Source organism: Geotrypetes seraphini, chromosome 2 (genome assembly GCF_902459505.1).
Source record: "Geotrypetes seraphini chromosome 2, aGeoSer1.1, whole genome shotgun sequence".
In the NCBI taxonomy this organism is placed as follows: Eukaryota; Metazoa; Chordata; class Amphibia; order Gymnophiona; family Dermophiidae; genus Geotrypetes; species Geotrypetes seraphini.
The window spans coordinates 304,084,372-304,111,815 of record NC_047085.1 but is presented as its reverse complement, the minus strand read 5'-3'; the positions used below and the strand labels follow the sequence as shown (position 1 = coordinate 304,111,815).

The window sequence follows — 27,444 nt, the reverse complement described above, 5'->3', positions numbered from 1 at the left end:
GTACCACCAGTCTAGGGAGAGGTGCGGTCCGCCCCACGTGGACAGGAGAGAGCTGGACGGGGACCCTCAGAGTTCAATACATCTCGAGCCGCGAGGCTCGTCTTCTGTTCCTGCCTGCCCTGCAGCTAACATATAGCCGATCGCAAGCGTTCCCCGATGTCAGCGCTGACGTCGGAGGGAGGGCTTAAGCAAAGCCTGCCCTCCGACGTCAGCGCTGACGTCGGAGAATACTTCCGTTCGGCTATTTGTGCGCGGCAGGGCAGGCAGGAAGCAGAAGACAAGCCTTGCGGCTTGAGCTTCGTTTTGCTGAGAAAGTTGCAAAGATGGGCTGGGAGGCAAACACGGAACACAAAAGGGGGGAGGGAGTGCGTTTTGGACACAAGGCATGAACTTGGGAGAGAGGAAGGGAGGGAAAGAGATGCTGAGGTGGGGGAGGGAATGCGTTTTTGGACACAGAAGAAATGGACTTGGGAGAGAGGAAGGGAGGGAATGAGTGTTTGGACACAGAAGGCATGGACTTTGGAGAGAGGAAGGGAGGGAAATAGATGGTTGTGTACACGGGGAATAGAAGAAAGGAGAATTTTTGGTCATAGGGAGGGAGTGAGGTACAGATAGTGGCATACCAGGGTGGGGGGGGTGGTCTGCCCCACCCCGGGTTTACGTCCCAAGGGGGTGCACAGCTGGCCACCCTCCAGTGTTGTCCCTAGGCCGGCAAACTGCGGCTCTTTAGCCACTTGAGTGCCACCGCCGCCAACGGTGTTGTTGGCGGTGGCAGCATTATAAAATACTTTCTTTGTGTTTATTTGATTCCTATTCAAGAGAATTACTTTATATATAGTCAATATAGGCACAGAGTTAAATTTTTTAACATTTTCTAATGGTGGTGTGCCTCGTGATTTTTTTCATGAAACAAGTGTGCCTTTGCCCAAAAAAGGTTGAAAAACACTGCCTTAATGTATTCATTTTTATTCTACCTATCTCAAATTCTATGCAGATTACAGAAAACATCAGTAATAATATTGAATGATGACCTAAAACATGAAAAAAAATAAATCACAACTATAAAACAATTTGAAAAACAGAGCAGAATACTTTTTTTTTAATCATCCCAATAAAATCAATATATAAGATGATACAACAATAAATTAATATGTTTTAAGCTTCTTCTTAAATGCTGATAGATCAATTTTCCCTCGAAGATAAGCTGGGATTGCATTCCATAACCATATACTCCCAGAGGGACTATGTCTAACGCAAGACTACCTCTACTTCAGAAAGCCCTTGCTCTTCTCCCAAGCCTTTAATATATAGGGTGACTGACTATACACTCATTCTACACCTGGCCTAGCTTGCTACACACATTGTAACTTAGATCAGTTCCTTTTATCTTGTTTAACTGTACTTGTTTAGCCACACATCTGTTTATCCCTACGGACTCTGTACCATCCATTTTGTCCTCCATCTATGTATCTGCACTTGGTCCCTCAGTTATATGGCAAGCTATATTATAGAAAAGCATTTGAATCATATCTGTTATCTGACTGTTATAATGTATGCTTTTTAGGTGTTTTATAAGTATGATGCTAATATTGTATTATGTCCCTATTATTTGAATTTAAGTGCTGTTAAATGTACACTGCCCCCTCCGTATTCGTGGGGGTTCGGGGCAGAGCCGGCCCGCAAATATGAAAAAATCGTGAATAATATTTGGGCTAGTTCTGCCCCTAACCCCCGCTTCCCCTGGCTATTTTAAGCCCTGAAAGCCCCCCCCCCTTAAGCTTACCTGGTGGTCTAGCGGGTTTTCGGGGCAGGAGCAATCTTCCCACGCTCCTGCCCCGTGCAGATCGCTCACAGGAAATAGCTGCCTTGAGCTCCCGTTGTCTCTCGAGCCATTTCCTGTGAGCGATCTGCACGGGGCAGGAGCGTGGGAAGATCGCTCCTGCCCCGAAAACCCGCTAGACCACCAGGTAAGGCTTAAGGGAGAGGGGGCTTACAGGGCTTAAAATAGCCCGACAAATGAAAGTGAAATTTTTTTTTTTTTAAACTGCGAATAAGCGAATCCGTAGATACGGAATTCACGAATACAGAGGGGGAAGTGTATATATTTCTGTTACTATTTATGATAGTCCTATTATTAAGTTTCAGGTTGCTGATTTCAAGTTTACCTCATTTATTGTATTTATGTTTACATTTGATCATTTTATTGGGGGAAGCCACTGCTTGCCCTGTATCGGTAGCATGGAATATTGCTACTCCTTGGGTTTTGTCCAGGTACTAGTGACCTGGATTGGCCACCTTGAGAACGGGCTACTGGGCTTGATGGACCATTGGTCTGACCCAGTAACACTATTTTTATGTTCTTATTATTGTTATACTGTTAACAAAATGATAAGTTTTATGTGAAATTGTGCCTGCTGTACACTACCTTGGGTAAATGTGTTCATAAAGGTAGCTAATAAATCTCAACCAATCAATCAGTAATCAAGAACAGGAAAAAAAAATCAATGATTGCAAAATGGTACAAAAATCTAAGGGGTCTATCAGATTCTTCAATCCCTATAATATCTGCAGTTTATAAAACCAGGGCTGGCTTCACAATTAGGCAAAACTAGGCAGACCTCTAGGGCAGCAGCTTCATGGGGAAGTGGCAGCAAAAAGCAGCTAAAGAGAAAGCAACTAGATTCACTAAGCTGACCCGATAGTAACATAGTAGATGACGGCAGATAAAGACCCGAATGGTCCATCCAGTCTGCCCAACCTGATTCAATTTAAATTTTTTTTTTTTTTTTTTTTTTCTTCTTAGCTATTTCTGGGCGAGAATCCAAAGCTTTACCCGGTACTGTGCTTGGGTTCCAACTGCCGAAATCTCTGTTAAGACTTACTCCAGCCCATCTACACCCTCCCAGCCATTGAAGCCCTCCCCTGCCCATCCTCCTCCAAACGGCCATACACAGACACAGACCGTACAAGTCTGCCCAGTAACTGGCCTAGTTCAATCTTTAATATTATTTTCTGATTCTAATATAGTAACATAGTAGATGACGGCAGATAAAGACCAGTTTGTGACCCTGACCCGATTCACTAACCTGCCTCACGATCCATTCCGCCAATGCAAATGAGGAGAAATGGCATGCAAAGCAGGAAGGCAGCGATTCACTAAAAAGAAAAAGGAACACCGATTGGACTGGCCGATCCAAAAACAAGCGACTGCTGAGGACCAGTCGCTCACATCCCTGCCAACTCTCCTGCTTTATGCCGCCCTGAAATCCAAAGTAAATCTTCCCCCAAAGTAAACTGCCCTGCTTTCTGCTCTCTGCCCTGCAACCCTGAAATCCCAACCATACTTCCTTCCAAATTGCCCTGCTCTCTGCCCTGCTCTCTGCCTCCCCGACTCTCCCGGCGTGCACATCAAGGAAGGACTCTCCTGCTCTCTGCCGCTCCGACTCTGGATCTCTGCCGCCCTGACTCTCCTGCTCTCTGCCGCCCTTCCTTGCAGTGTGAGCCTGTAGTTTTAACCCGTGGGTTTAAAGCGGGGCTGCACTATGGCGTGTTCTGTTCTCTTCCAGAACACGCCACAGTGCAGCCCCGCTTTAAACCCATGGGTTAAAACCATGGGCTCGTGAGAAAAGTAAAAAATTAAAAAGCAAAAAGTTTAGATAAGTGCTGGGTTCACGGAGAGCAAGCGCATGTGCAGACCATCTACAGGCAAAGAAGATGGTCTGCACATGCGTCAGGATCACTCTGCAGCGATCCGTGTGATCGGTGTGGGGCGTGCCTCCGATCGCCCCCATTTGCATGAGGACGCGTTGTGGATCAGTAGGCCTGCCATAGATCACCCACAGATAGGATTAGATCAGTGAGTTAAGTGAATCCAGCCCTAAGTCCTGATAACTATGAGGGGGTGCTAAAAGGTTCTCAGCCCAACCAACCAACTTCCTTAATTCTGATTGTTATTTTGCCACTGTAGCTGAAAAGAGTGTTATGAACGAAAATTTGGTTAAAGAATGCCATGGTCAACAATGTCACAGGTGACTGAAACATCAACCCCCCCCCAAAAAAAAAAAAAGCCTCAAGACACAAATGTTTCCATATTGTGATTAATATGAAAACCAAATTGGTACTAGTCTAAAAATGTTGTGATTGGTCCAAAACCACCTGTTCAATTAACTTCACTAAAAAAAAAAAAAGGCAGCCTGTTAATTGGCTGATAATTTGCAAGAGTCCATCTGATGTCACGAGAGGTATGCTGTCTGCCTGGAGCCAAAATCCAAGATGTTACGGAGAGCTTGCCGAGACTCATCAAGCCTGATGACTACTATCCCATGCTGCTCATCCACATTGGCACTAACGATACTGCCAGGTACCCCTGTGAACGTGTCAAAAGTGACATTGTGGCTCTGGGAGAGAAGGTGAAGCAGTCAGGTGCACAGGTGGTATTCTCGTCCATCCTCCCTGTCAAGGGTAAAGGCCAGGGCAGAGAAGCTTGCATCCTGGAGATGAATGCTTGGCAATGTGGATGGTATCGTCGAGAGTGTTTTGGCTCATAAGGCGTATGGGGACAGACTTAAAGATTTCAATCTGTATACTTTAGAAGAAAGGCGGGAGAGGGGAGATATGATAGAAACGTTTAAATACCTACGTAATGTAAATGCGCATGAGTAGATTCTCTTTTACTTGAAAGGAAACTGCAATGAGGGCATAGGATGAAGTTAAGAGGCGATAGGCTCCGGAGTAATCTAAGGAAATTCTTTTTTACAGAAAGGGTGGTAGATGCGTGGAACAGTCTCCCAGAAGAGGTGGTGGAGACAGAGACTGTGTCTGAATTCAAAAGAGCCTGGGATAGGCACGTGGGATCTCTCGGAGAGAGAAAAAGATAATGGTTACTGCAGATGGGAAGATTAGATGGGCCATTTGGCCTTTATCTGCCATCATGTTTCTATGTTTCTAAGAGTGTTGTTTAAGGAAATCTTTTTTTTGAGAAATAGATGCACACTAAGAAGCTCAATTGGCATCTTCTTGCTTGAACAATTTCTAATACAGAATTAACCAGTTTCAAAATAGCTTTTAGAGGGTTACAGAACAAATTAGCATATAAGCTTTGAGCCTCTACAGAATCCATATATTTCCACAGCAAAACTACTGGCTAAGCTGGAACTGGAGGAGACGTTTAATGGTTAGTGCAGTGTCCTGACAACCATGGAAACTGGGTTTGAGTCCCTCTGCAGCTCCTTGTGTTTCTGGGTAAGTCACTTAACCGTTCATTGCCCCAAGTACAAAATAAGTACCTCTGTATAATATGTAAACCACAGAAAGGCAGTATATCAAATCCCATCGTCTTTCACAGAGGGTGGGGTGTCTCAGCACCACCAAGTGTCATTCCAACTGCAGTAATATTGATATATTAGTATAGTTCTTTCTGTTAAACCCTCCGCCCCCCCCCCAAAAAAAAAAAAAAACCCTCCAAAACAAAAAAAAAACTGTTATACTGACACCTAGCTAGTAACTGGGTCAGGATCACCAAGTAGGAGCTGCAGAGTTTATATACTAACATTCTATGGCTGCATGGGGATCCGGAAGGTTCGCCCCCCACATTTCGCCCCCAGCAATTCGCCCCTCACATTTCGCCCCCCACATTTCGCCCCCAGACACATTTCGCCCCCACACATTTCGCCCCCGCACATTTCGCCCCCCGGATGTTTCGCCCCCACACATTTCGCCCCCGCACATTTCGCCCCTGAGTGTCAGACTATTCCTCTCGCAGGCGATTTCTTTGCCGACATGACGGCGCTCTCGATGAGGGAGAGGACGGTGGGGGCGGCCCGCCCGGAACTTGCGGGCGGGTCCGCCCGCCTTAGAGCGCTGCGCCTTCTTGCCGATCGGCTTTCTGCCCTCGGCGTTTTTTAAACTTGTTGCCGGCTCTCCCCGCGTGGAGCTGGTGCAGGAGGGGGGGTGCGGCTTGCAAGGAGTTGGGGCGTCGGCCGCGCCGGCTTTCAGGGCCGCCGACTCCCTCCTCCCTGGCCGCAGGTTGCTTTGCCGTTCGGGGTCGGCTAATCGTTGGGGGGGGGGCGGCACCTCTGCCCAGGCCGCGGGCCGCGTGTGAGCCAGCGGCTCGCGGCACCGAACAACTCTCTTCCTGGCAACTATATGAGCGGGGCGGGTCGCCCCACACGTGCGGGCTGGTCCGCCTGCCCGGGAGCGTCGGATCGGATTCCTGCCCTTAGCCGGTAGTCTTCCCTCCTCTCATACCGCGGGCCGCGTTGGAGCCAGCGGCCCGCGGCGCTCCCCTCCTCCCGGCCGGGCCGCTTGGGGGCTCCTTCTCCCCCTCCGGCACCAATGGCCGACCGCACCAAACCGGCGCTTCCTTCCTCTCATACCGCGGGCCGCGTTGGAGCCAGCGGCCCGCGGCGCAAAAACGCACCGTACCGGCGCTCCCCTCCTCCCGGCCGGGCCGCTTGGGGGCTCCTTCTCCCCCTCCGGCACCAATGGCCGACCGCACCAGACCGGCGCTTCCTTCCTCCCAGGCCGCGAGCCGCGTTAGGGCCAGCAGCTCGCGGCGCAGAACGCGCGTGCCGGCGCTCCCCCTGTAGCGGCTGGCGGCGCCGACCGCAGCGGACCGGCGCTCCCCTACTGCCGGGCCGCGGGCCGCGTTGGGGTTGTCTGCTCGCGGTGGCGTTCGGGGTCGGCTGGTCGTTGGGGGGGGCCGCGCCTCTGCGCGGGCCGCGTTTGGGCTGGCGGCTCGCGGCGCCGATCGACTCTCTTCGCGCTGGGGGGCGGCGCCGGCGTTCGGGGGCGCATCAGCATACTCCCTGACTCCTTAAAAAAAAAAAAACGCTACAAATTCAAAGTGCACAGCTGGCGGCCCTGCAGCTCCGGACTTCCCCACACCTGCTCTCTCCCCCCCCCCCCCGATCACTATTATTTTAAATGTTATGGCAGCCACGGCGCTGTATCCATCGGAGGAGACTTCTAACCTCGGCCTGCCCCGGAACTCTTCCTGCAACAGCAACTTCATGGCCGAGGTTAGAAGTCTCCTCCGATGGATACAGCGCCGTGGCTGCCATAACATTTAAAATAATAGTGATCGGGGGGGGGGGGGGAGAGAGCAGGTGTGGGGAAGTCCGGAGCTGCAGGGCCGACATTAGAGGCAGTGAGAACAGCCAGCTGTGCACTTTGAATTTGTAGCCTGCCGTCGTGTCGGCAAAGAAATCGCCTGCGAGAGGAATAGTCTGACACTCAGGGGCGAAATGTGCGGGGGCGAAATGTGTGGGGGCGAAACATCCGGGGGGCGAAATGTGCGGGGGCGAAATGTGTGGGGGCGAAACATCCGGGGGGCGAAATGTGCGGGGGCGAAATGTGAGGGGCGAATTGCTGGGGGCGAAATGTGGGGGGCGAAACTTCCGTGAACCGGCTGCATGATACCCTTAAGGGTAAATCACTTGGAACTATTTTCTTTCTCTGTCTTCATCCTCTGGATAACAGATACAACACTACGGTTACCATATGACTCTAGAAAAAGGAGAATGGATTCAAGTTTCAAGTTTATTAAATTTTTGTTATGTACACAATATCAAAAGCTTCAAAGCGTATAACATTTAAAAAATTGGGGGTAGAACAAAACTCTTTAACTTAATTACAATCAAATTCTATCCATTCTAATACATAACTGGTACAGAAGATGAAAGGTTTTACTTCCATTGCTTTCAATGGAAGTAAAACCCAAATCTTTCTATGTGTCCTCCTTACTTCCATTGTTTTCAGTGGAAGGAAAATCCAGAGATATCTCAATCCATCCTCCTTTTTCTGGAGCCATATGGTAACCCTACACAATAGATGAGTGTACAATACCCAGGCAGGCAAAGTTTATTGTGACAATAGTTAAAATGCGGTTAAAAACATCGCCTAAAGGCAAACAAACCAATGGACCCAACACTGTCCATGTTTCGGAAAATACACCTTCGTCAGGGCTCCCAAATAGAGAAAAAATCGGTAAAAATCACAAACAAGCTTATGCCCATATGCAAAGAACTCCGGGAAGGAGTCTGTGCAAGTGCTGCTGAAAAGCTTGTTTGCGTTTTTTACCAATTTTTTTCTCTATTTGGAACCCCTGACGAAGGTGTATTTTCTGAAACAAGGACCGTGTTGGGTCCATTGGTTCGTTAGCCTTTAGGCGATGTTTTTAACCGCATTTTAACTATTGTCACAATAAACTTTGCCTGCATCATTGTACCCTGTTGGTTCCCCCTTTTTGTTGTTAACCCTACACAATACCCACTTTTCTGGACTAGTCTGATATAGATACTAAAGAAACACCTTTTAGAGAGTAATTCTAGAATTGGGAGCCTTAATTTAGATGTTAGAAAAGAACCTATTTGAAGCCTATTCTATACAGAAAAAGTAGCTACCTACTTTTATGTACACTTCTCCCTCAATATTCGCGGGGGTTGGAGGCTGAGCCGGCCCGCGAATATTGAAAATTCGCGAATAACTTTTGGGCTGGCTCCGACTCACCCCCAACCTTCCCCCGGCATCCTAGACCTTTTTTTAAATGAAACGCTGCATCCCGGACCTCCCTGGAGTTTACCTGGTGGTCTAGCGGGCTTTCGGGGCAGGAGTGATCTTCCTACGCTCCAGCCCCATGCAGATCACTCATACAACATGCAGTGTTCCCGCTAAGCTGCGCTGGCGTGCGCTGGCGCACAAAATATTACATCGCAGCGCACAAGTTTCACGTCACAGCGCACACTCGAGCGGAGGTGAGAGGAAGCGGCGGCGGTCTGCCCTGATCGCCTAAGATGCAGCAGCGGCGGCTCCTTTCATGATCCCCGTAAATTACGGGGATGCCGCCGCTGCTGCATCTTAGGCGATCAGGGCAGACCGCCGCCGCTTCCTCTCACCTCCGCTCGAGTGTGCGCTGTGACGTGAAACTTGTGCGCTGCGATGTAATATTTTGTGCGCCAGCGCACGCCAGCGCAGCTTAGCGGGAACACTGACAACATGTCTGCCGTGAGTTCCCGTAGTCTCTCGAGACTACGACGGGAATTCCCCACAGCCATTTTGTATGAGTGATCTGCACCGGGCAGAAGCGTAGGAAGATCGCTCCTGCCCTGAAAGCCCGCTAGACCACCAGGTATGCTCTGGGATGCAGTGTTTCGTTAAAAAAAAAAAATCATGATAACCGAATCCGTGGATACTGAAACCACGGATTCGGAGGGAGAAGTGTATAGAATGTTAACATAAGTAGCCAAAAGCGCACTTGTATTTAAGGCATGAATATGAGGGGGTGCTGAAAAATTCTCAGTGCAACCAAGTAAAGAATGACATGGATATGGTTCAATCGATGATCTTAAACAATGTCAAAGCATAGAATTTCATTTCTGCAAATTGGCACTTAACGAAATAAGATAACACTCTTTTCAGCTACAGTGGCAAAATAACACTCAGAATATAGGAAGTCGGTTGGTTGGGCTGAGATCTTTTCAGCACGCTCTTGTACTTACATGAAGTCTATGCTCATGTTTGGAATGAAAAAGACCACACCTAATGATGCACTCTGCCCAAACTCTACCCTGTGAACATCCACTGACAAAGTGCAGGCGTGTGGTCATAAGAACATAAGAACAGCTTTACTGAGTCAGACCAAAGGTCCATCAAGCCCAGTAGCCCGTTCTCATGGTGGCCAATCCAGGTCACTAGTACCTAAACTAAACTAAACTAAACCTTAAGTTTATATACCGCATCATCTGGCCAAAACCCAAGGAGTAGCAATATTCCATGCTACCTATCCACACACTGTGAAAGATATATAGGGCCGGGAGAAGGGAAAAAGGCAGACAAATTATAGCCTTATGCTTTATATTACAGGTAAAATGCAGATTGACCCGGAACTTTCTGAGAGAGGGATACATGGAAAAGACCGGCCCAAGGGTAAGAGGGGATATGGCTGGTAGTATAGGAGGGATCTTCATCCAGATCATTCTATGAATGCAGTGGTGTATTAAGGGGAGCAGTCTATCCCGGGCACCATTTTGGTGGAGGCACTGGCACCCTTCCTCCTCTCCAACCCCCCCCCCCCCGCCTTTTCCTGCTCCTCCCCTCAGCACGCGAGTCCCCCTTCCCTTCCCCCATGCATCTAGTTGTTCACCGCCAAGAGCAAGAACTTCAGCATGCTCCTCGCAACCGCGTTGTCTCTCCCGCCGACATCGCTTCTGGGTGCTGCGCATAGGAAGTGGCATCAGGGAGAGCCAATGAGGTCACAAGGGGCACGTTGAAGTTCTTGCTGCTCGTGGCGATGAACAACTAGAGGTATTGAGGAAGGAAAGGGGGGCGCATCCACAGCAGAAGGCAGCGGGAAGGTGGAGGAGGGGCGCTACCACCCCAGGCGCCTCTCACCGTCGCTACACCACTGTATGCATGGTGCTATCAGAACAGGAAGAGAAAAGGGCATTATCTACACTGGAAAATTAGGGAAATCTCTTTGCTTCAAAATCACTGAGCTTTGGAATAACCTTCCTACCCAGCTGCAGAATCTGGGCTCCTTCCAATTATTCCGAAAACATCTGAAAACTTGGCTATTCTCAAAAATGTAAATCTTGCTGCTCTTTCCATATTAACTACACTTCTCCCTCCGGATTCGCAGGGGATAGGGGCAGAGCCGGACCGCGAATGGTGAAATACCGCGAATATCTTCTGGTCCGGCTCTGACCCACCCCCGCCTCTCTCCTGCCTTCCCCCCGGTATCCTGGCCTTACTTGGTGGTCTATCAGGCTTTTGGGGCAGGAGCGATCTTCCTACGCTCCTGCCCCGTGCAGATCGCCCGTGCAGATTGCCCCTCGAGACCACGACGGGAACTCCCCACAGCCATTTCCTATTGGCGATCTACACGGGACAGGAGTGTAGGAAGATTGCTCCTGCCCCGAAAGCCCGCTAGACAACCAGGTAAGGCCGGGACGCCGGGGGGGAAGGCTAAACTGTGGGGATTTTTTTCTTTTTTTCCCCCTCCCCAAAAAATCGCGAATATGTGAAATCTCGATTGCCGAAACCGCGAATGGGGAGGGGGAAGTGTAATTCTTATTATGTGTTTTTTCTTATTTTAATGTTCATGTAAACCGTGCCAAGCTCTATCTTTATAGAGAGGATATAAGCTTAAAATTTAGTTTAGTTCAGAAAAGAAATTGTTACCCATTCCATTATCATTGCTTTGAGGATGCTGTTACTAGCCAGCTTAGCTTACCTGGAAACACTGAATAGCACAGCAGAGGAGAACCACAATGTGCCTCTCATCTGCCCTTTTCCCTTCCAAGAAGCCAAGTCCATTAATCTCAGGCTTTCATTTCAGTTCTTCTCAATGAGACATATGCAGTCAATCTTCGATTTAATGGATTAATTGAAGAAGTGTCTTTTAAATTGAAATGTCTGAAAAATATGACACTTTATATATTTTGAAGTGCAATACAATCAGTTTTCATATTAAAAATTACAGATTTAGCTATGTGCGAGAACATTATATATCATGGATGAAGAAGTATAATATATACAGGATATATATATATATATATACATTTTTATTGTTTTGTTTTGGAATTCTGCTGTTTCTGAATTCTGAAATCTGAAATCTCAACCATCATAATTCATACATACAGTAGCCATTGACAATTTGTCTGTTAAGTCTGAATTCTCCAGTTCAAAGATTTTTATTGATTTTAATAAAATACAAATGTAATACAAATATAAATGTTAACAAGGCAAGATACAGACAAGTTGTATAAAGCAAACAATCATAAAATATTATCTATGCAATACGAGCTGACTCCCGCCTATCTAAAAAGAGAGTGTCAGCACAACCTGCAGCCATAACTATATACAATATCCAAAGCACAGAGAAACACTGGAGTTATACCCCTGTATAAATATGAATAGCAAGCCATGATATAATGCATAAGTTCTGTTGTACATATCTATATCCTAGCACAATAACTGAATGCCATCAGTCTGTATTGCAATAAGAGTTGACCAGACTCCATATTTTGATAAATAAGCTCATAGACTTGTGCCTTTCCGCTATGACACTTTATGGCATAACGTATTCCACCAATTAATATAATTCACCTTAAATAGGTCTTTCCAACAATGTAAGATATTTGTAAGAGCCAAAATTAGCAAGACGTTAAGCAGCCTCACATTATGATCAGGCAGCATGTGCAATAGGCCATGATGACCCAGTATGATAATGCGCAAACTTAAGAGCTCCTGTATATTCAAGATTGTAGAAATGGTTTCCCAGACTTTGCTCCAATAGACTGATAGATGTGAACAGTCATAGATCATAGCATGCCTTCCTGTGAGTTACAAGACCAACACATGGTAGAGAGTCCATTTGAAATCTTAGCTACCTTAATTGGAGTCCAGTGTGCTCTATGCATAAGAAAGAACAGAGATTGAAGAACGCAGGCAGAGCGACAAGATCTAAACATATTTTTCCAAACTTCCCGCCACATCTTTTCCTCAGGCAAAAGTCCCAAATCTCCATGCCAAGCGTTTATCATGCTTGTTAATGAAGAAGTTGAAGACCTTCTCATAAAGTCATACCATCTGGAGGCAACTCATTTTTTATTAGTATTGATTAATGAAATTTAAGAAAGTAGTTCTTGGATAGTCTTTAATTGCCCTACATTAGGAAAAAGAGCATTCAAGCAGTCTCAGTTGTATCCAACGATACTGCTAATGGAGTGGCAAGTTATAACAAGTTTGTAATTCCTCAAAGGACATCCATTGAGAGTTCTTTATTAAATCTTGGAGAGTCCAGATACCACAATTCTGCCACAATATCCAGTTAATTGATCTATCCTGAATCTTTATATGATCATTATGCCACAATATTCGTCGAGATTCATACCATTTAGTTTCCATCAAGTTATCGTAAGCCTTGAGTACTACATGAGTGAAATAGTAGATTGGTTGGTTTATTATCTGTAGGGTGTAGTGGGATTGAAAGTGTAAAAGTGAGGCGAATATTTCCATATACACTTTTTTCCAATTGCAACCAAGTAAGGGAATTAGCAGCAGAATCAACATTCAGCCATGAGAACTTGGTGATAGTGCAAGAAGTCAGGAAAATTTACCCCTTCCCCCCAATAGATTTAGCTTGTTTTAATTTATGCAATTCAATATGGGGTTGTTTATTCTGCTACAAAAATGTACTTAGACAATTTTCAATGTCATGATATGTGCGTCGTTTAAGCAAAAATGGTATCATGCTCAAAATATAATTTATTTTGGGAAGTATCATCATCTTAATGCTGTCCAGGCGGTCCCACCAAGTTAGTTTAAGAGGGGACCATGTCAGTGTATAATCTTTGATGCTATTTAGAATATAATCTGTGTTATACTGCTCCATATCCTCCAGCGTGGGTCCCACATATATACCTAGGTATTTCATTTTGGTTAAGTCTTCTTTCTTGCGCCGCCGTATGCCTGGAACAGGTTGCCTGAATCAATACATCGTGCTCTGTCCCTGGCAGTGTTCAAATCCCAGCTAAAGGCCCACTTTTTTGAAACTACCTTCAACTCTTAACTCCCTCTCAATGCTGTTAGATACTTATACCCACTATAACCTCCCCAACCCTGAAATGTCCTGTCTAAATTAAATTGTAAGCTCTTCTGAGCAGGGACTGCCTATTGTATGTTAAAATATACAGCACTGTGTACACCTTTCAGTACTATAGAAATAATAAATAGTAGTATTAAATCCAAATCTCATCAATAATTTAAACATCAACAATATACTATTCACACCTCATTCATGCACAAACCCTCCCAACCCACATTATTATATAGTACACAATATTGATAAAAAATTTGTTGTGCAAGACCCGTACCAATGGGTCACATAGGAACAGCAAACTGTCCTTATTGTGTAATCCACTCCTTTATGTACATTGCATATGTTCAAAGACCTCTTGTAACTCCAATGAGTGTTCCGTATGAAGGTTGCAATCACCAAAATATACCAAACCTGCTTATTCATTGAGGATATCCTGAAAACCTGACTGACCAGGATTACCCTGGGACCAGTGGTGTAGCGAGGGTAGGAGACGCCTGGACAATGGCACCCCCTGCCCACTCCTCTCCGCTCCCCCCATGTCACACTCACACCCTCCCCTCCCCTCCCATTTGTTCCTCGTTAAATCTTTGCCAGCGCAATCAGCTTTTCCGGCCTGCTGCTCATGCCAGCGTTGGCTTTCCCTCTGATGTCACTTCCTGACCCCGCAACCCAGAAGTGATTTCAGAGGGAAGCCAGGCCAGAGCAAGCAGCAGGCCTGAGAAGTTGCTTGCACTGGTGAAGATATAAAGAGGTATGGGGGTGGGGGGAAGGGAGGGCACGAGCGAGGGGTGGAGAGGTGCCTGCACCCCCAACAAGACAGCGCCCGGGGTGGTCCTCCCCTCCTTACTACGCCACTGCCTGAAACAAATTTGGGAACCCTTGCATCAGACATAAGTACTCTGGGGGAAAAGCTTAGGGCCCACGCTCCTGGTGTCCTTTTCTGACAAGGAAAACATAATAATCTTTTAAGGCCCTAAAGCTTCTGGAAAAATTCTCTTTCTAAGCTTCAACAGAATAAAAAATAGAATACACCAATTTCGTGTATCTGGTTTACTGGGGTATTTAATGCAGATGAACTATTTGGTAATTCTGCTGTAATTCATATGAAAAATACATACATAGTCCTGACAAATTAATCAGGAAAAAAAAAGAACTAGCACAGAGCTTATGAGCCCCTGCGCAAGTTTCCTTTAAAATAGGGTTATCAGACATACGGGAAAATTCGGTTTTTGAAAGACCCCAAGCTCGTGGCCCCATCTGGAGACCCTCTGTGCATGCACAGATGTTGACGCAATGGCATCATACACACGCGCACATGACATCATCACGTCGACATTCGCGCATATGCAAATGCCCTCTAGACCACGGGGAAGGAGACAGGAGGTTCAACTGGGGCAGGGCTATGGGGGCAGAATGGGGAAGAAGTGGAATTGGGCGGGGCTAGGGCAGACCAGGATGGGGCCAGGTGTTCATTATTTTTTAAACAGAAAATCTGACAACCCTAGTACAAGGAAGCCTACACTGGCTCTCTCTTAATATTGCAGCTCAAAGATGGCTACAGGTTGTCACCTCTGTTTCAGCAGCTTCAAGGAAAGGACAATTGAGCTCCTTGTGCTTGACCTAGCTCTGGGTGAGGGGAGGACCAGAGACACATGGAGAAGGTAAAGTGGGAAGGCGATATGAAAAGAGCTGGAATATCTGGAAAGTGTAGGCTGCCCCACCCCCCTTGCCATGCCTTCAAGATTCCTAGATCAACAGATCTTCCATTCCAGGAGCTTTCCCTAACATGTACTTGCAATTCGAATTTATGCCACTGAGACAGAGATTCTGTTTAAAAGGGAACGATGCTGGTGCTCCATAAAATGCGGCTGATAAATCTTAACCAATTGTTAGTGTAGTCCTTATTCACTTCTCTCTAAATCATTAACTATTCTTTGTACTCGTTTTAAATCTCTAATATTGTAAAGCTATATGGTGCCTGTTTATATATTGCGGCCACAAAATGACCAGCACATGTCAATCCAGCCGCTCTTGCCTTCCCTTTCCTAATTAACCCCCTCCTTTACAAAGCTGCGCTAGTGTTTTTAGCGCCGACCGCGGTGGTAACAGCTCAGATGCTCATAGGAATTCTATGAGCGTCAGAGCTGTTACCATGGCGGCCGATGCTAAAAATGCTAGCACAGCTTTGTAAAGGAGGGGGTAAATGACAAGATTCATAGTTTGTTATTGGGCTCAAAAACATGAATGTGAATTCCCCAAAGGATGAAGTACTACCAGAGTATACTTCGGTTGTGGGACATGTATTGCTGCCATGCAGGTGATATCATTGCTTCTCATTCTTTTTATTTTCGACTCTGCAGCAAACGGAAGGTTTTAGGAAGCGCTGGTTTACATTGGACCACCGCCGACTGATGTACTTCAAGGATCCTTTAGTGAGTGGCATGACCTTTGACCTTTCATCTGTGGTGCACAGGTTGGACTTGGGAAGAAGGGCTTTTTACTTTGAGTTTTAACTCATAAACACTGATAAAACACCTGTCAATGCAAAAATATTAAGTTAGGTGTTTAATGGATAAATACTGGAAAACTCCCACTTCCTCTAATAAATCGTTCACCCCTCCTTGGCTTGCTTTTCTCCTTCACTCAGTTTTTGTACCTTTCTGCACTGACAGGTAATACAATTGATTCCACAAAAAAGATACCCCACAATTGGACTTGAACCACAAAAGCACCGATAAACACCAATTTTTTAATACCCTGAAAGAAGCTCTAATTAGCTGGGAAATAAACATGTATATATATAATTTATATACACCTAAGAACAGAAGCTCTAAGTATATTTTATGCTGAAGGACAAGCCAGCCATACATTGGTTAAAACCTTGATATGGTAGAAAAGAGATGTATCGTTTGGAGGAGATTTTGGAGAACTAATTAAAGTTGTTTTGAGGAGCATTACTAGTAATGGAAAAGGAATAGACTAGAAGTAGTTGAAAGGTTCTCAGCCCAGCCAAGAAGAGAATGATGTGGAGCCCTAAAACTTACAAGTTATTTCACACTTTTCTTGACACTTTTCGTTTCAGTGATATGAAATGATATGAAAAGTGTCAAGAAAAGTGTGGAATAACTTGTAAGTTTTATGGCTCCACATCATTCTCTTCTTGGCTGGGCTGTGAACTTTTCAAAAGCCCCTCGTATACCCGACAAAGAGTTTGAGCTGTTTCTGTTGGAACAAAGAAGACAGCGGTAGAAGGGATAGCTGGTCTCACATTTGGAACTCGCTAACCTATCATTGAAGGTTTGGGAGTCTGATTAGTAAAAACCTGCTTACTTAACAAAGTATCTACTTGATTTCTGCTGGCTTCAGTTAGATTTTAGATGGACTACATGTGAATTCTTTTCCTAAGCAGGTGCTGGCTAATTTTATAGGGGAGGGGGTTGTTTGCAAAAGCAAAACTGTATTGGGGATGTTTATTTGGGGTTGTTTTTTTTTTTACTGTTTTATTTATCTGTCTTTTTTTTCATCAAATTGTATTTTGTAAATTTATGGAGTAACTTTTATAAAGCACATTGTTTGAGCGTATGCAAATATATATGCATAAAACGCCTCTTATAAAACTTTGCCCTCCTCCCCCTATACAGAACATGCATGCCAATTGGCCATGCTAGGATTCAAACTCACAACCTGGGTATACATATGTTTGAGGACGGAGTTTGAGCATATCATAAGTGGAGTTGTAGTTTATACACATATTCCTTATAAAATATACTTAATATTTACATCAGCTTCTCAGCTGGTGTAAATGTATTGAGTTCATTATAGCCATAATTTTGACTGCTTTTGTGGGGCAGCATTTAGGGTGGTTGAAGACAGTTCTTCTGTTGATAGCTCCACATGACCAAATGGAGACCACAGGAATAGCAGCATTTAATAATGGGGTGCTCTATTGAGATTATTCCATTCTACCAATCCAGGGCAAGCAGTGGCTTCCCCCATATCTGTCTCAATAGGAGACTATGGACTTTTCCTCCAGGAATGTGTCCAAACCTTTCTAAAAACCAGCTACACTATCCGCTATCCATGTGAGCAGCAGGTTGGAGCTATAGGTACGATGGGGGGGGAGGGGGTAGTGAAGGCGTGTGCATGGTGGGGGAGGAGTGGGAAGGAGTAGGGGTGCGGAAAGAAGGAGAGGTGCCAGCGCCCCCACCAAGATGGGGCCCGGAGGGCCCGGGCCACTACAAAAGGGTCATGCTCTCCCTCCACCACACATTGTACATGCAAAATATCAGACCTGTCAAAACTCCCACATTGAGTGGGAGTCTCCAGTTCCTGGAGGCCATCTCCCATGCAAAAGCAGGAATACTGCTACCGAAGGACTTGGGATCCAACTACTCAGTTTCATTTCTGCCTGCATGAAATCCTGAGCAGTTTCAGATCTCACAGCCAATGCTTGCTGTGAGATTTTGAGTTGTTTCCCATTGACGTGCTGGCACATAAAGGTGATGAATGTGGGGAATGGGCGAGATGGGGCTGGATATAAGCTGGGTCAAAATCTCCTGTCTAAAAATTGCTACCCTCTAGGCACCGCTGAATTACTTATAAGTAGGCCCAGTGTCTCAGTGGCAGAAAACTTGTTTCCCTAGGGCAGTGGCTCTCAACCCTGTCTTGGGGGACCCCCCCAGCCAGTTGGGTTTTCAAGATATCCCTAATGAATAATGCATAAGACATATTTGCATGCCTGTCTCCTCCATTATATGCAAATCTCTCTCATGCATATTCATTACATAACATACATTTAGAAGAAGAGAAAAACTAATACATATACGCACACAACATTAATAATTTATTAATCAACCTTACTTTTTCATAAATATTATAAATATATTAAATATACCACCCTCTGACTTATAGCAAACACTTATTTCAACAGACAACCCAGGCAAATGCCCTTGTTGCCCCAAAAACCTGGATAATCAGTTCCACATTGTCCAGTGTTTATTTAAAATGTCTTTATATATTGTCTTTATATAAACTGGTGCTTCATGGATTAAACTCCTGCTTTCATGATAACATCTTGTTCTTTCTTGAAAATTCTGTCAGTTGTTATTCAAGAGAGAACAAGATGTTATCATGAAAGCAGGAGTTTAATCTATGAAGCACCAGTTCGGCAAGGACATTTTAAATAAAACACTGAACAATGTGGAACTGATTATCCAGGTTTTCGGGGCAACAAGGGCATTTGCCTGGGTTGTCTGTTGAAATAGGTGTTTGTTATAAGTCAGAGGGTGGTATATTTAATATATTTATAATATTTATGAAAAAGTAAGGTTGATTAATAAATTATTAATGTTCTGGGGAAGATGGCGGAAGCGCTGATAAAAGACAGCATCGATGAGCATCTAGAAAGAAAAAACTGATGAAAACAAGCCAGCATGGCTTCTGCAAGGGAAGATCGTGCCTAACGAACTTATTACACTTCTTCGAAGGAATTAACAAACGAATGGACAAAGGGGACCCCATAGACATCATATACTTGGATTTCCAAAAAGCCTTTGACAAGATACCCCTTGAACGCCTTCTACGGAAACTGAAGAGCCATGGGGTGGAAGGAGACGTACATAGATGGATCAAAAATTGGTTGGTGGGTAGGAAGCAGAGGGTAGGATTGAAGGGCCACTACTCTGACTGGAGGAGGGTCACGAGTGGTGTTACACAGGGGTCAGTGCTCGGACCGCTGCTGTTCAATGTATTCATAAACGATCTAGAAACAGGGACGAAGTGCGAGGTAATAAAATTCGCAGACGACACCAAACTATTTAGTGGAGTTGGGACAAAAGAGGACTGTGAAAATTTACAAAGGGACCTGAACAAACTAGAAGAGTGGGCGACGAGATGGCAGATGAAGTTTAATGTAGAGAAATGTAAAGTCTTTCATGAAGGAAACAGAAACTCGAAGTACAGCTATACGATGGGAGGGCTGGAAATGGGTGAGAGTACCCTAGAAAAGGACTTGGGGGTAATGGTGGACAAGACAATGAAGCCGTCGGCACAGTGCGCAGCAGCCTCAAAGAAGGCGAATAGAATGCTAGGTATTATCAAGAAATGTATTACAGCCAGAACGAAAGAGGTTATCCTGCTGTTGTATCGGGCGATGGTGCGCCCGCATCTGGAGTACTGCGTCCAATATTGGTCGCCGTACCTTAAAAAGGAAATGGCGATACTCGAGAGGGTCCAGAAAAGAGTGGCACGATTGATAAAAGGTATGGAAAACCTTTCTTATGCTGAAAGACTAGAGAAACTGAGGCTCTTTTCACTGGAAAAGCGGAGGCTTAGAGGGGACATGATTGAGATGTACAAGATCATGAAGGGCATAGAGAAAGTGGAGAGGGACAGATTCTTCAAACTTTCAAAAACTACAAGAACGAGAGGGCACTCGGAAAAATTAAAAGGGGACAGATTCAGAACCAATGCTAGAAAGTTCTTCTTCACCCAAAGGGTGGTGGACACCTGGAATGAGCTTCCAGAGAGTGTGATACGACAGAGCATGATATCGGGGTTCAAGAAGGGATTAGATAATTATCCCAGGACAAGCAGGCAGGTAATCTCACATATGGGTGACGTCATCGACGGAGCCCGGATGTGGACGCCTCACAAGCAGACATGCTTGAAGAAACTCGAAGTTTCGAGTTGCTCGCACCGCGCATGCACAAGTGCCTTCCCGCCTAACACAGGGCGCGTCTCCTCAGTTCTCAGTTTTCCGCGGAGCCGAGAAGTCCATCTTTGACTCTCTGCGTTTAACTTCGTTCACTTTTTCCCTTCTCTCAACCGCGGTTGGTGTTTTTTTCTTCATGAATCGCTGTTTCATTTTGTTTCTTTTATTTTAATTAAAAAAAAAAGAAAAAATTGTCTTCTGCTGTTCGTTTTCAGGGATGGGCCGCTCAACCGCAGCCCGCGAGCTTCGACTCTGCGGCGGCTATTTTTCCGCCTATGTCCCGACCTGCTACAGGCTTTAAGAGGTGTAGCAAGTGTCAGCGCGTGATCTCTCTCACGGACCCTCACAGACGCTGCTTCAAGTGCCTTGGGCCAAAACATCATCCTAGGTCATGCCTGCCTTGCCAAACACTTCAGCCTCGTGCTTTCAAGCGTCGTTGCATTCTGGTGGACAAGCTTTTTGAGATGGAGTCTCCTACTGATCCCTCAACTTCGAAGGCGTCTTTGGCCTCGACTTCCATCGAGGCTCCTTCTGCGCCTACTGCTTCCACCTCGAGCCTCATCAGACCTTCGTTGTTTGCAGCGGCTCTTGCTTCGACATCATCTGCTGTATCTTCCCCTGTTTCCTCAGGTCAGATAGCTCAGCAGTCGGTTCCACCGGTGGTGATTAAAGTGTCCAAGACTACTAAGTCGAAGCACACTCACACTACCTCGAAGGAACCTCCAGCCAAGGCAGGTGGTCCGGTTTCAGACGCGGATCTATCCTTGCCGGCTTCTTTCCAGACCATGTTAGAGAAGCAGTTTATTCAGTTCCTTACTAACATGGGACCTAAACTGCTTCCTCTTATCTAGCCTGGGCATTCAGCAGACTCCCGCGAGGTCGAGCCGCTTCCTATGCCCCAGTCTGAGCTTCCACACTCTTTGCAGGGAGCAGAGTCTCTCTGAGTGTCTGGTCTGCCATCCAAGCACGAAAAGCAAGGAGCAGATTCTTTGCGAGTGCATCGACGAGAATCCTCACACTCTAAGCAAGGAGCAGAGTCTTTGAGAGTGCATTGAGGTTCCTCCACCAAGCCTCTGGAGCTTCGATCTACAGCCTCTAGTCCTATTCATACATCGGCTGCTTACGTCTCCGAGGCGAAATCTCCTTGATCCTCGAGATCTGGTTCCAGACACAGTTCTCACCACCATTCGAGGCCTTCATCGAGGCATTCTTCCAGGCATCGTTTTTCTCAGGATAAACCATCTTCCTCGAAACCTCGATCTACTCCAACCTCGACCAGACCGCCGACTCCTCATTCGAGGTCTCCGATGCCGGACCTCGAGGATATTCCGGTCTCGATTGCTTCGTCCAAGTCACCAGGTTCCTTTGATGCCTTTTTCCATGCCGAAGCTTCTTCTTCGACACAGGCTGCCTCGATGTCCTCAAATCCTTCTCGAGGCAAAGCACTGGCAGATCAGCTATCTTTCTCGTCTTTCCTGCGACAGATGGCTGTAGACTTGGATGTACAATTGGATACTGGCTCCAAATATGCTAAGAAATATCTAGAAGTCATGCATCTTCCTCAACTTCCGGTAGAGTGTCTCAAGCTTCCACTTCATAAGCTTTTGAATCAGACTTTTGCTCGATGCATGGAGACTCCTTTTTCCATACCAGCAGTTCCAGGAAAATTGAATTCGAGGTATAAAACTGCATCGCAAAGGGTTTGATAACTCACCATTATCTCATAAATCCCTGCTTGTTGAATCCTCCTTGAAGATATCCCATCCTTCCAAGGTCAATGCCACAGTTCCTCCTGGAAGGGAGGGGAAAACTATGGACAAATTTGGACGTCGCATCTACCAGAATGCTATGATGTTCTCTAAAGTCCTCAATTATAATTTTTATTTTAACACTTATTTTGAATTTCTTCTTTCTCTTCTACCAAAGTTTTTGACTTATATGGATAACCACATGCATTTTGAGTTTCAAGAAGTCATTGCTTCTTTCTCTCAGTTACGTCTCCATCTCCTCCAATCATCTTATGATGCCTTTGAGCTATCTGCTGCTTTGAGTGGCTGCTTGCTCTGTAGCTATGCATCGTCTTGCCTGGCTTCGTACCATTGACATGGATGCTAACCTTCCTTGTCAAGGCAAAGACCTCTTTGATGAATCCATCGAGGCAGCCACCAAGAATTTATCTGACCATGAAAAATCATTTGCTTCAATCATCAGACCTAAACCAAACCAGCTCCTGCCAAGCCTGCACGCCCTGCTGTTATCTATCAAAGGCGTTTTGCTCCAAAGCCGGCTCCTTATACTCGCCCTCCTCTGAAAAATCAGCAACCTCAGAAGCAACTTTCTGCTGCACCTAAGGCTTCTCAGCCTTTTTGACTGTTTACAACAGAGAATACCTACACCGTTCTGTCTCTGTCTCTTTTCCCCCTATAGGAGGTCGTCTCCATTATTTTTACAACCGATGGACATTAATTACATCCGACCTCTGGGTGCTTACCATCATCAGGGAAGGGTACTCTTTCCATTTTACTCAGGTTCCACCAGAGCTTCCTCCAAGAGAGTATCCTTCCAATCCATCCCAGACCACCCTTCTCCTTCAGGAAGCTCAAGCTCTGCTTCATCTCCATGCCATCGAACCAGTTCCCTTGGAATAGCAGAACAGGGGGTTTTACTCCCGTTACTTCCTTGTTCCGAAGAAGACGGGCGATCTGCGAACCATTCTGGATCTCAGGGCTCTCAACAAATTTCTAGTCAAAGAAAAATTTTGAATGTTGACCCTGACATCTCTTTATCCCCTTCTCGAGCAGAACGACTGGTTATGCTCTCTGGATCTCAAGGAGGCCTGCACTCATATTCCCATTCATCCGGCCTCCCGTCAATACCTCAGATTTTGGGTGGGGAATCTGCATTATCAATACAGAGCTCTGCCTTTCGGCCTGGCCTCGTCTCCCAGAGTGTCTGGTAGTGGTAGCAGCAGCTCTAAGAAATCATGGTCTTCAGGTATTTCCTTACCTCGATGACTGGCTCATCAAAGATTCCACATCTCAAGGGGTTATTGTAGCGACCCAACGGACTACCTGGTTCCTACAAAGTTTGGGATTCGAAATCAACTTTCCCAAATCTCAACTTCAGCCCTCACAGAATCTATAATTCATTGGAGCTGTTCTGGACACTGTCCAACTCAGAGCATTTCTTCCGCAACAACGTCTGGAAGCTCTTCTTCAACTCTGTCACACAGTGTCTTTCTGCTCTTCCATCTCAGCGAGACACATGATGGTACTTCTGGGTCACATGGCCTCCACAGTACACTTGACTCCTTTTGCCAGAATTCACCTCAGAATTCCTCAGTGGACCCTGGCATCTCAATGGACGCAGGTTTGCAATCCTTTTTCTCGACACATCACAGTCACTCCTTCTTTGAAGCAGTTTGTCCGTTGGTGGATGCTCTCTTCCAATCTTTCCAGAGGCTTGCTTTTTCAACCACCCCCTCATCAGAAGGTCCTCACAACAGACTCTTCGACCTGCGCTTGGGGCGCTCATCTCGATGGTCTCCGTACTCAAGGCCTCTTGACCAGTACGGATCGTCAGTGTCATATCAATCAGTTGGAACTCAGAGTGATCCTCAAAGCTCTCCATGCTTTTCAACATCTCCTTCACGACACAGTAGTCCTCATTCGCACGGACAACCAAGTCGCCATATATTATGTCAACAAACAGGGAGGGACAGGGTCTGCCTCCCTTTGTCAAGAAGCTCTGGAGGTTTGGGACTGAGCAATCTGCCACAACACCTTCCTCAAAGCTGTCTACATTCAAGGGGCAAAGAATTGCTTGGCGGACAACTTGAGTCGTCTCCTGCAACCTCACGAATGGACTCTCCATTCCTCGCCTCTTCATCACATTTTTTCACAGTGGGGAACGCCACAGATAGGCAGCTCCCCACAACTACAAACTGCCTCATTTCTGCTCCAGGATATATTCTCCTCACCGCCTCGAGGCAGATGCTTTTCTTCTGGAATGGACAAATCTTTTCCTCTACGATTTCCTCCATTCCCATTCTCAAGACTCTGGTCAAGTTGAAGACCGATCATGCCACCATGATTCTAATTGCTCCTCGGTGGCTGAGACAACCCTGGTACTCCCTTCTACTTCAACTCAGCAGCAGGGAACCATACCTTCTACCAGTTTTTCCTTCTCTGCTTACACAGAATCAGGGATCTCTGCTTCATCCCAACCTGCAGTCTCTACACCTGACAGCTGGTACCTCTCAACATAACCCCTCTTCAGTTTTCTCAATCTGTAAGAGACATTTTAGAAGCTTCTCGAAAGCTTACTACTAGACAATGCTATCACCAAAAATGGACTAGATTTTCTACATGGTGTTTTTCTCATCATAAGGAGCCTCAGCATTCCTCCTTATCTTCTGTTTTGGACTATCTTTTACACTTATCCAATTCTGGCCTCAGGTCTACATCTATACGAGTCCATCTCAGTGCAATTGCGGCTTTCCATCAGCCTATTGAAGGGAAACCCCTCTCTGCTCATCCAGATTCATGAAAGGACTTTTCCATGTCAAACCTCTTCTCAAACCCCCTCCTGTGGTTTGGGACCTCAATGTTGTCCTTACTCAACTCATGAAGCCTCCATTTGAACCAATTGATAAGGCTCATCTGAAGTATCTCACTTGGAAAGTGGTGTTTCGCATTGCCCTCACTTCTGCTCGACGAGTCAGTGAGCTGCAAGCTTTAGTTTCTGACCCACCATTCACGGTGTTCCATCATGACAAAGTAGTTCTTCGTACTCATCTGAAATTCCTATCTAAAGTGGTCTCAGAATTTCATCTCAACCAATCCATCGTACTTCCAGTGTTTTTTTTCCAAAGCCTCATTCTCACCCTGGAGAATCAGCTCTTCATACTCTGGACTGTAAACGTGCTTTGGCCTTCTACTTGGAACGCACCAAACCAAACAGAACTGCTCCTCAACTTTTTGTTTCCTTCGACCCAAATAAGTTGGGACATCCTATTTCTAAGTGTACCATCTCAAACTGGATGGCGGCTTGTATCTCTTTCTGCTATGCCCAGGCTGGATTACCCCTTCACAGTAAAGTCAAAGCCCATAAATTCAGAGCAATGGCAGCTTCAGTAGCTTTCCTCAGATCTACACCTATTGAGGATATTTGCAAGGCTGCTACTTGGTCCTCGGTTCATACCTTCACTTCTCACTATTGTCTGGATACTTTCTCCAGACGGGATGGACAGTTTGGCCAAACAGTATTACAAAATTTATTCTCCTAAATTGCCAACACTCCCACCATCCCATTCTGGTTAGCTTGGAGGTCACCCATATGTGAGAATATCTGCCTGCTTGTCCTGGGATAAAGCACAGTTACTTACCATAACAGGTGTTATCCAGGGACAGCAGGCAGCTATTCTCACAACCCACCCACCTCCCCTGGTTGGCTTCTCTGCTAGCTATCTGAACTGAGGAGAAGCACCCTGTGCTGGGCAGGAAGGCACTCGCGCATGCGCGGTGCGGGCAACTCGAAACTTTGAATTTCTTCAAGCAAGTCTGCTTGTGAGGCATCCGCATCTGGGCTCCGTCGATGACGTCACCCATATGTGAGAATAGCTGCCTGCTGTCCCTGGATAACACCTGTTACGGTAAGTAACTGTGCTTTTCCTGAAGGAAAAAGGGATAGAAGGGTATAGATAGAAGAATACTATACAGATTCTGGACCTGATGGGCCGCCACGTGAGCGGACTGCTGGGCATGATGGACCTCTCGTCTGACCCAGCAGAGGCAATGCTTATGTTCTTATGTTTGTGTGCATATATGTATTAGTTTTTCTCTTCTTCTAAATGTATGTTATGTGGTTAAACAAAAAATAGGGGAAGATTTGTATTTGAATACGTCCGTTTCCAGTATTGATTGGGATTCCATGCATATTCATTAGAGATATCCTGAAAACCCAACTGGCTGGGGGTCCCCTAGGACAGGGTTGAGAACCACTGCCCTAGGGTGTCTGGCCTTTCTGAGACTATGAAGACAACAAGCACAGACTTTAGGAGAGAGTCCTAGCCCTTGCTTTTTTATAACACTTATGGCATTGATCTGGGGTTCATGATGAAACATTTCAGAAGGAATTGTGCTTTGCAGTCTCCCCCTCTTTCAGCTGATGACCAGGCTAAAATAAATGGAGGGAATATAAAACAGAAACAAAACATCGGGACTCATGGCACCATAGTCCATTATAGAGGCCATCTGGAGATCCAATGGAGCTGGGTGAAACAGCTCAACCCAAAAATATATTACAAAAAATACCGTATTTGCAATAATGGAGTCCCTTTTGGTCTGGTTAGTAGTAATGAGGATCACACAGAAAGATGGAGCATACTAATTCACTATTGTCCCTAGGGTTCTATAGGCAGAAAGGCCGTCTCATGGGGCCCTGAGCTTCTGAGGTTGTCAGTACAAGTTCCATCATAAAGGAAAATGCACCAAGCCGAGGTTGTTCATAAATAAATCCTTGATGAAAGCATGTTGAAAGTGCTGGAAAATAAAATCAGTGCAAGGTGCACTTGATCTGCTGCATAGTCAGAATAAATAAAAATCAAAATTCAAACAGACAAATCTTCTAATTACAGACAGCGCTGCCATGACCTAAAAGTATGGGCACTTCGATCTTGCTAGCACTAGAGAGAGATTTATGTATGTAATTCATTTTTTGATGACTTAATACTATACATTCCACACAGAGAAGCAGAAGATGGCTGAAGTCCATGGATTTTGTGGTTCTTTTTACTAGAAGAGTAATCTGAGGAGTTTCTTTACAATTACAATTATACTATAATTTATATTCTGCCACTGACCAATCTGGCTGCTTGCAGATTACAGTATAAGAACACCAGACACATCTAGAGATATACATTAAATTAAATTAAAATTTACAAACTTTACATTGAAAAATTCTGAAACATAAATGCTTTTACTTACTTTTTAAATCTCAAACAACATGAATCCAAATCTAACTCTCAGAAGAAGAGAATTCCAACTTGTTGCTACTTGGTAAGCAAAGCTAGCTATATGGATTGATTTAAATTTTACTTTTTTTAGTGTTGGATATTGCAAAATATAATTAT

At 45.5% G+C, this 27,444-nt stretch overlaps 1 protein-coding gene across 2 annotated transcripts in view; it reads left to right on the top strand.

The window, feature by feature from the left end:
* Nucleotides 1-27,444, top strand: part of LOC117355220 (arf-GAP with dual PH domain-containing protein 1-like) — a 113,879-nt gene that overhangs the window by 73,174 nt on the left and 13,261 nt on the right. For both annotated transcript variants that reach the window (XM_033933445.1, XM_033933446.1), the window contains exons 8-9: nucleotides 9,862-9,924; nucleotides 15,961-16,032. In XM_033933445.1, coding sequence (XP_033789336.1) covers nucleotides 9,862-9,924; nucleotides 15,961-16,032 — 135 coding nt within the window. The remainder of the gene's footprint in view (nucleotides 1-9,861; nucleotides 9,925-15,960; nucleotides 16,033-27,444) is intronic.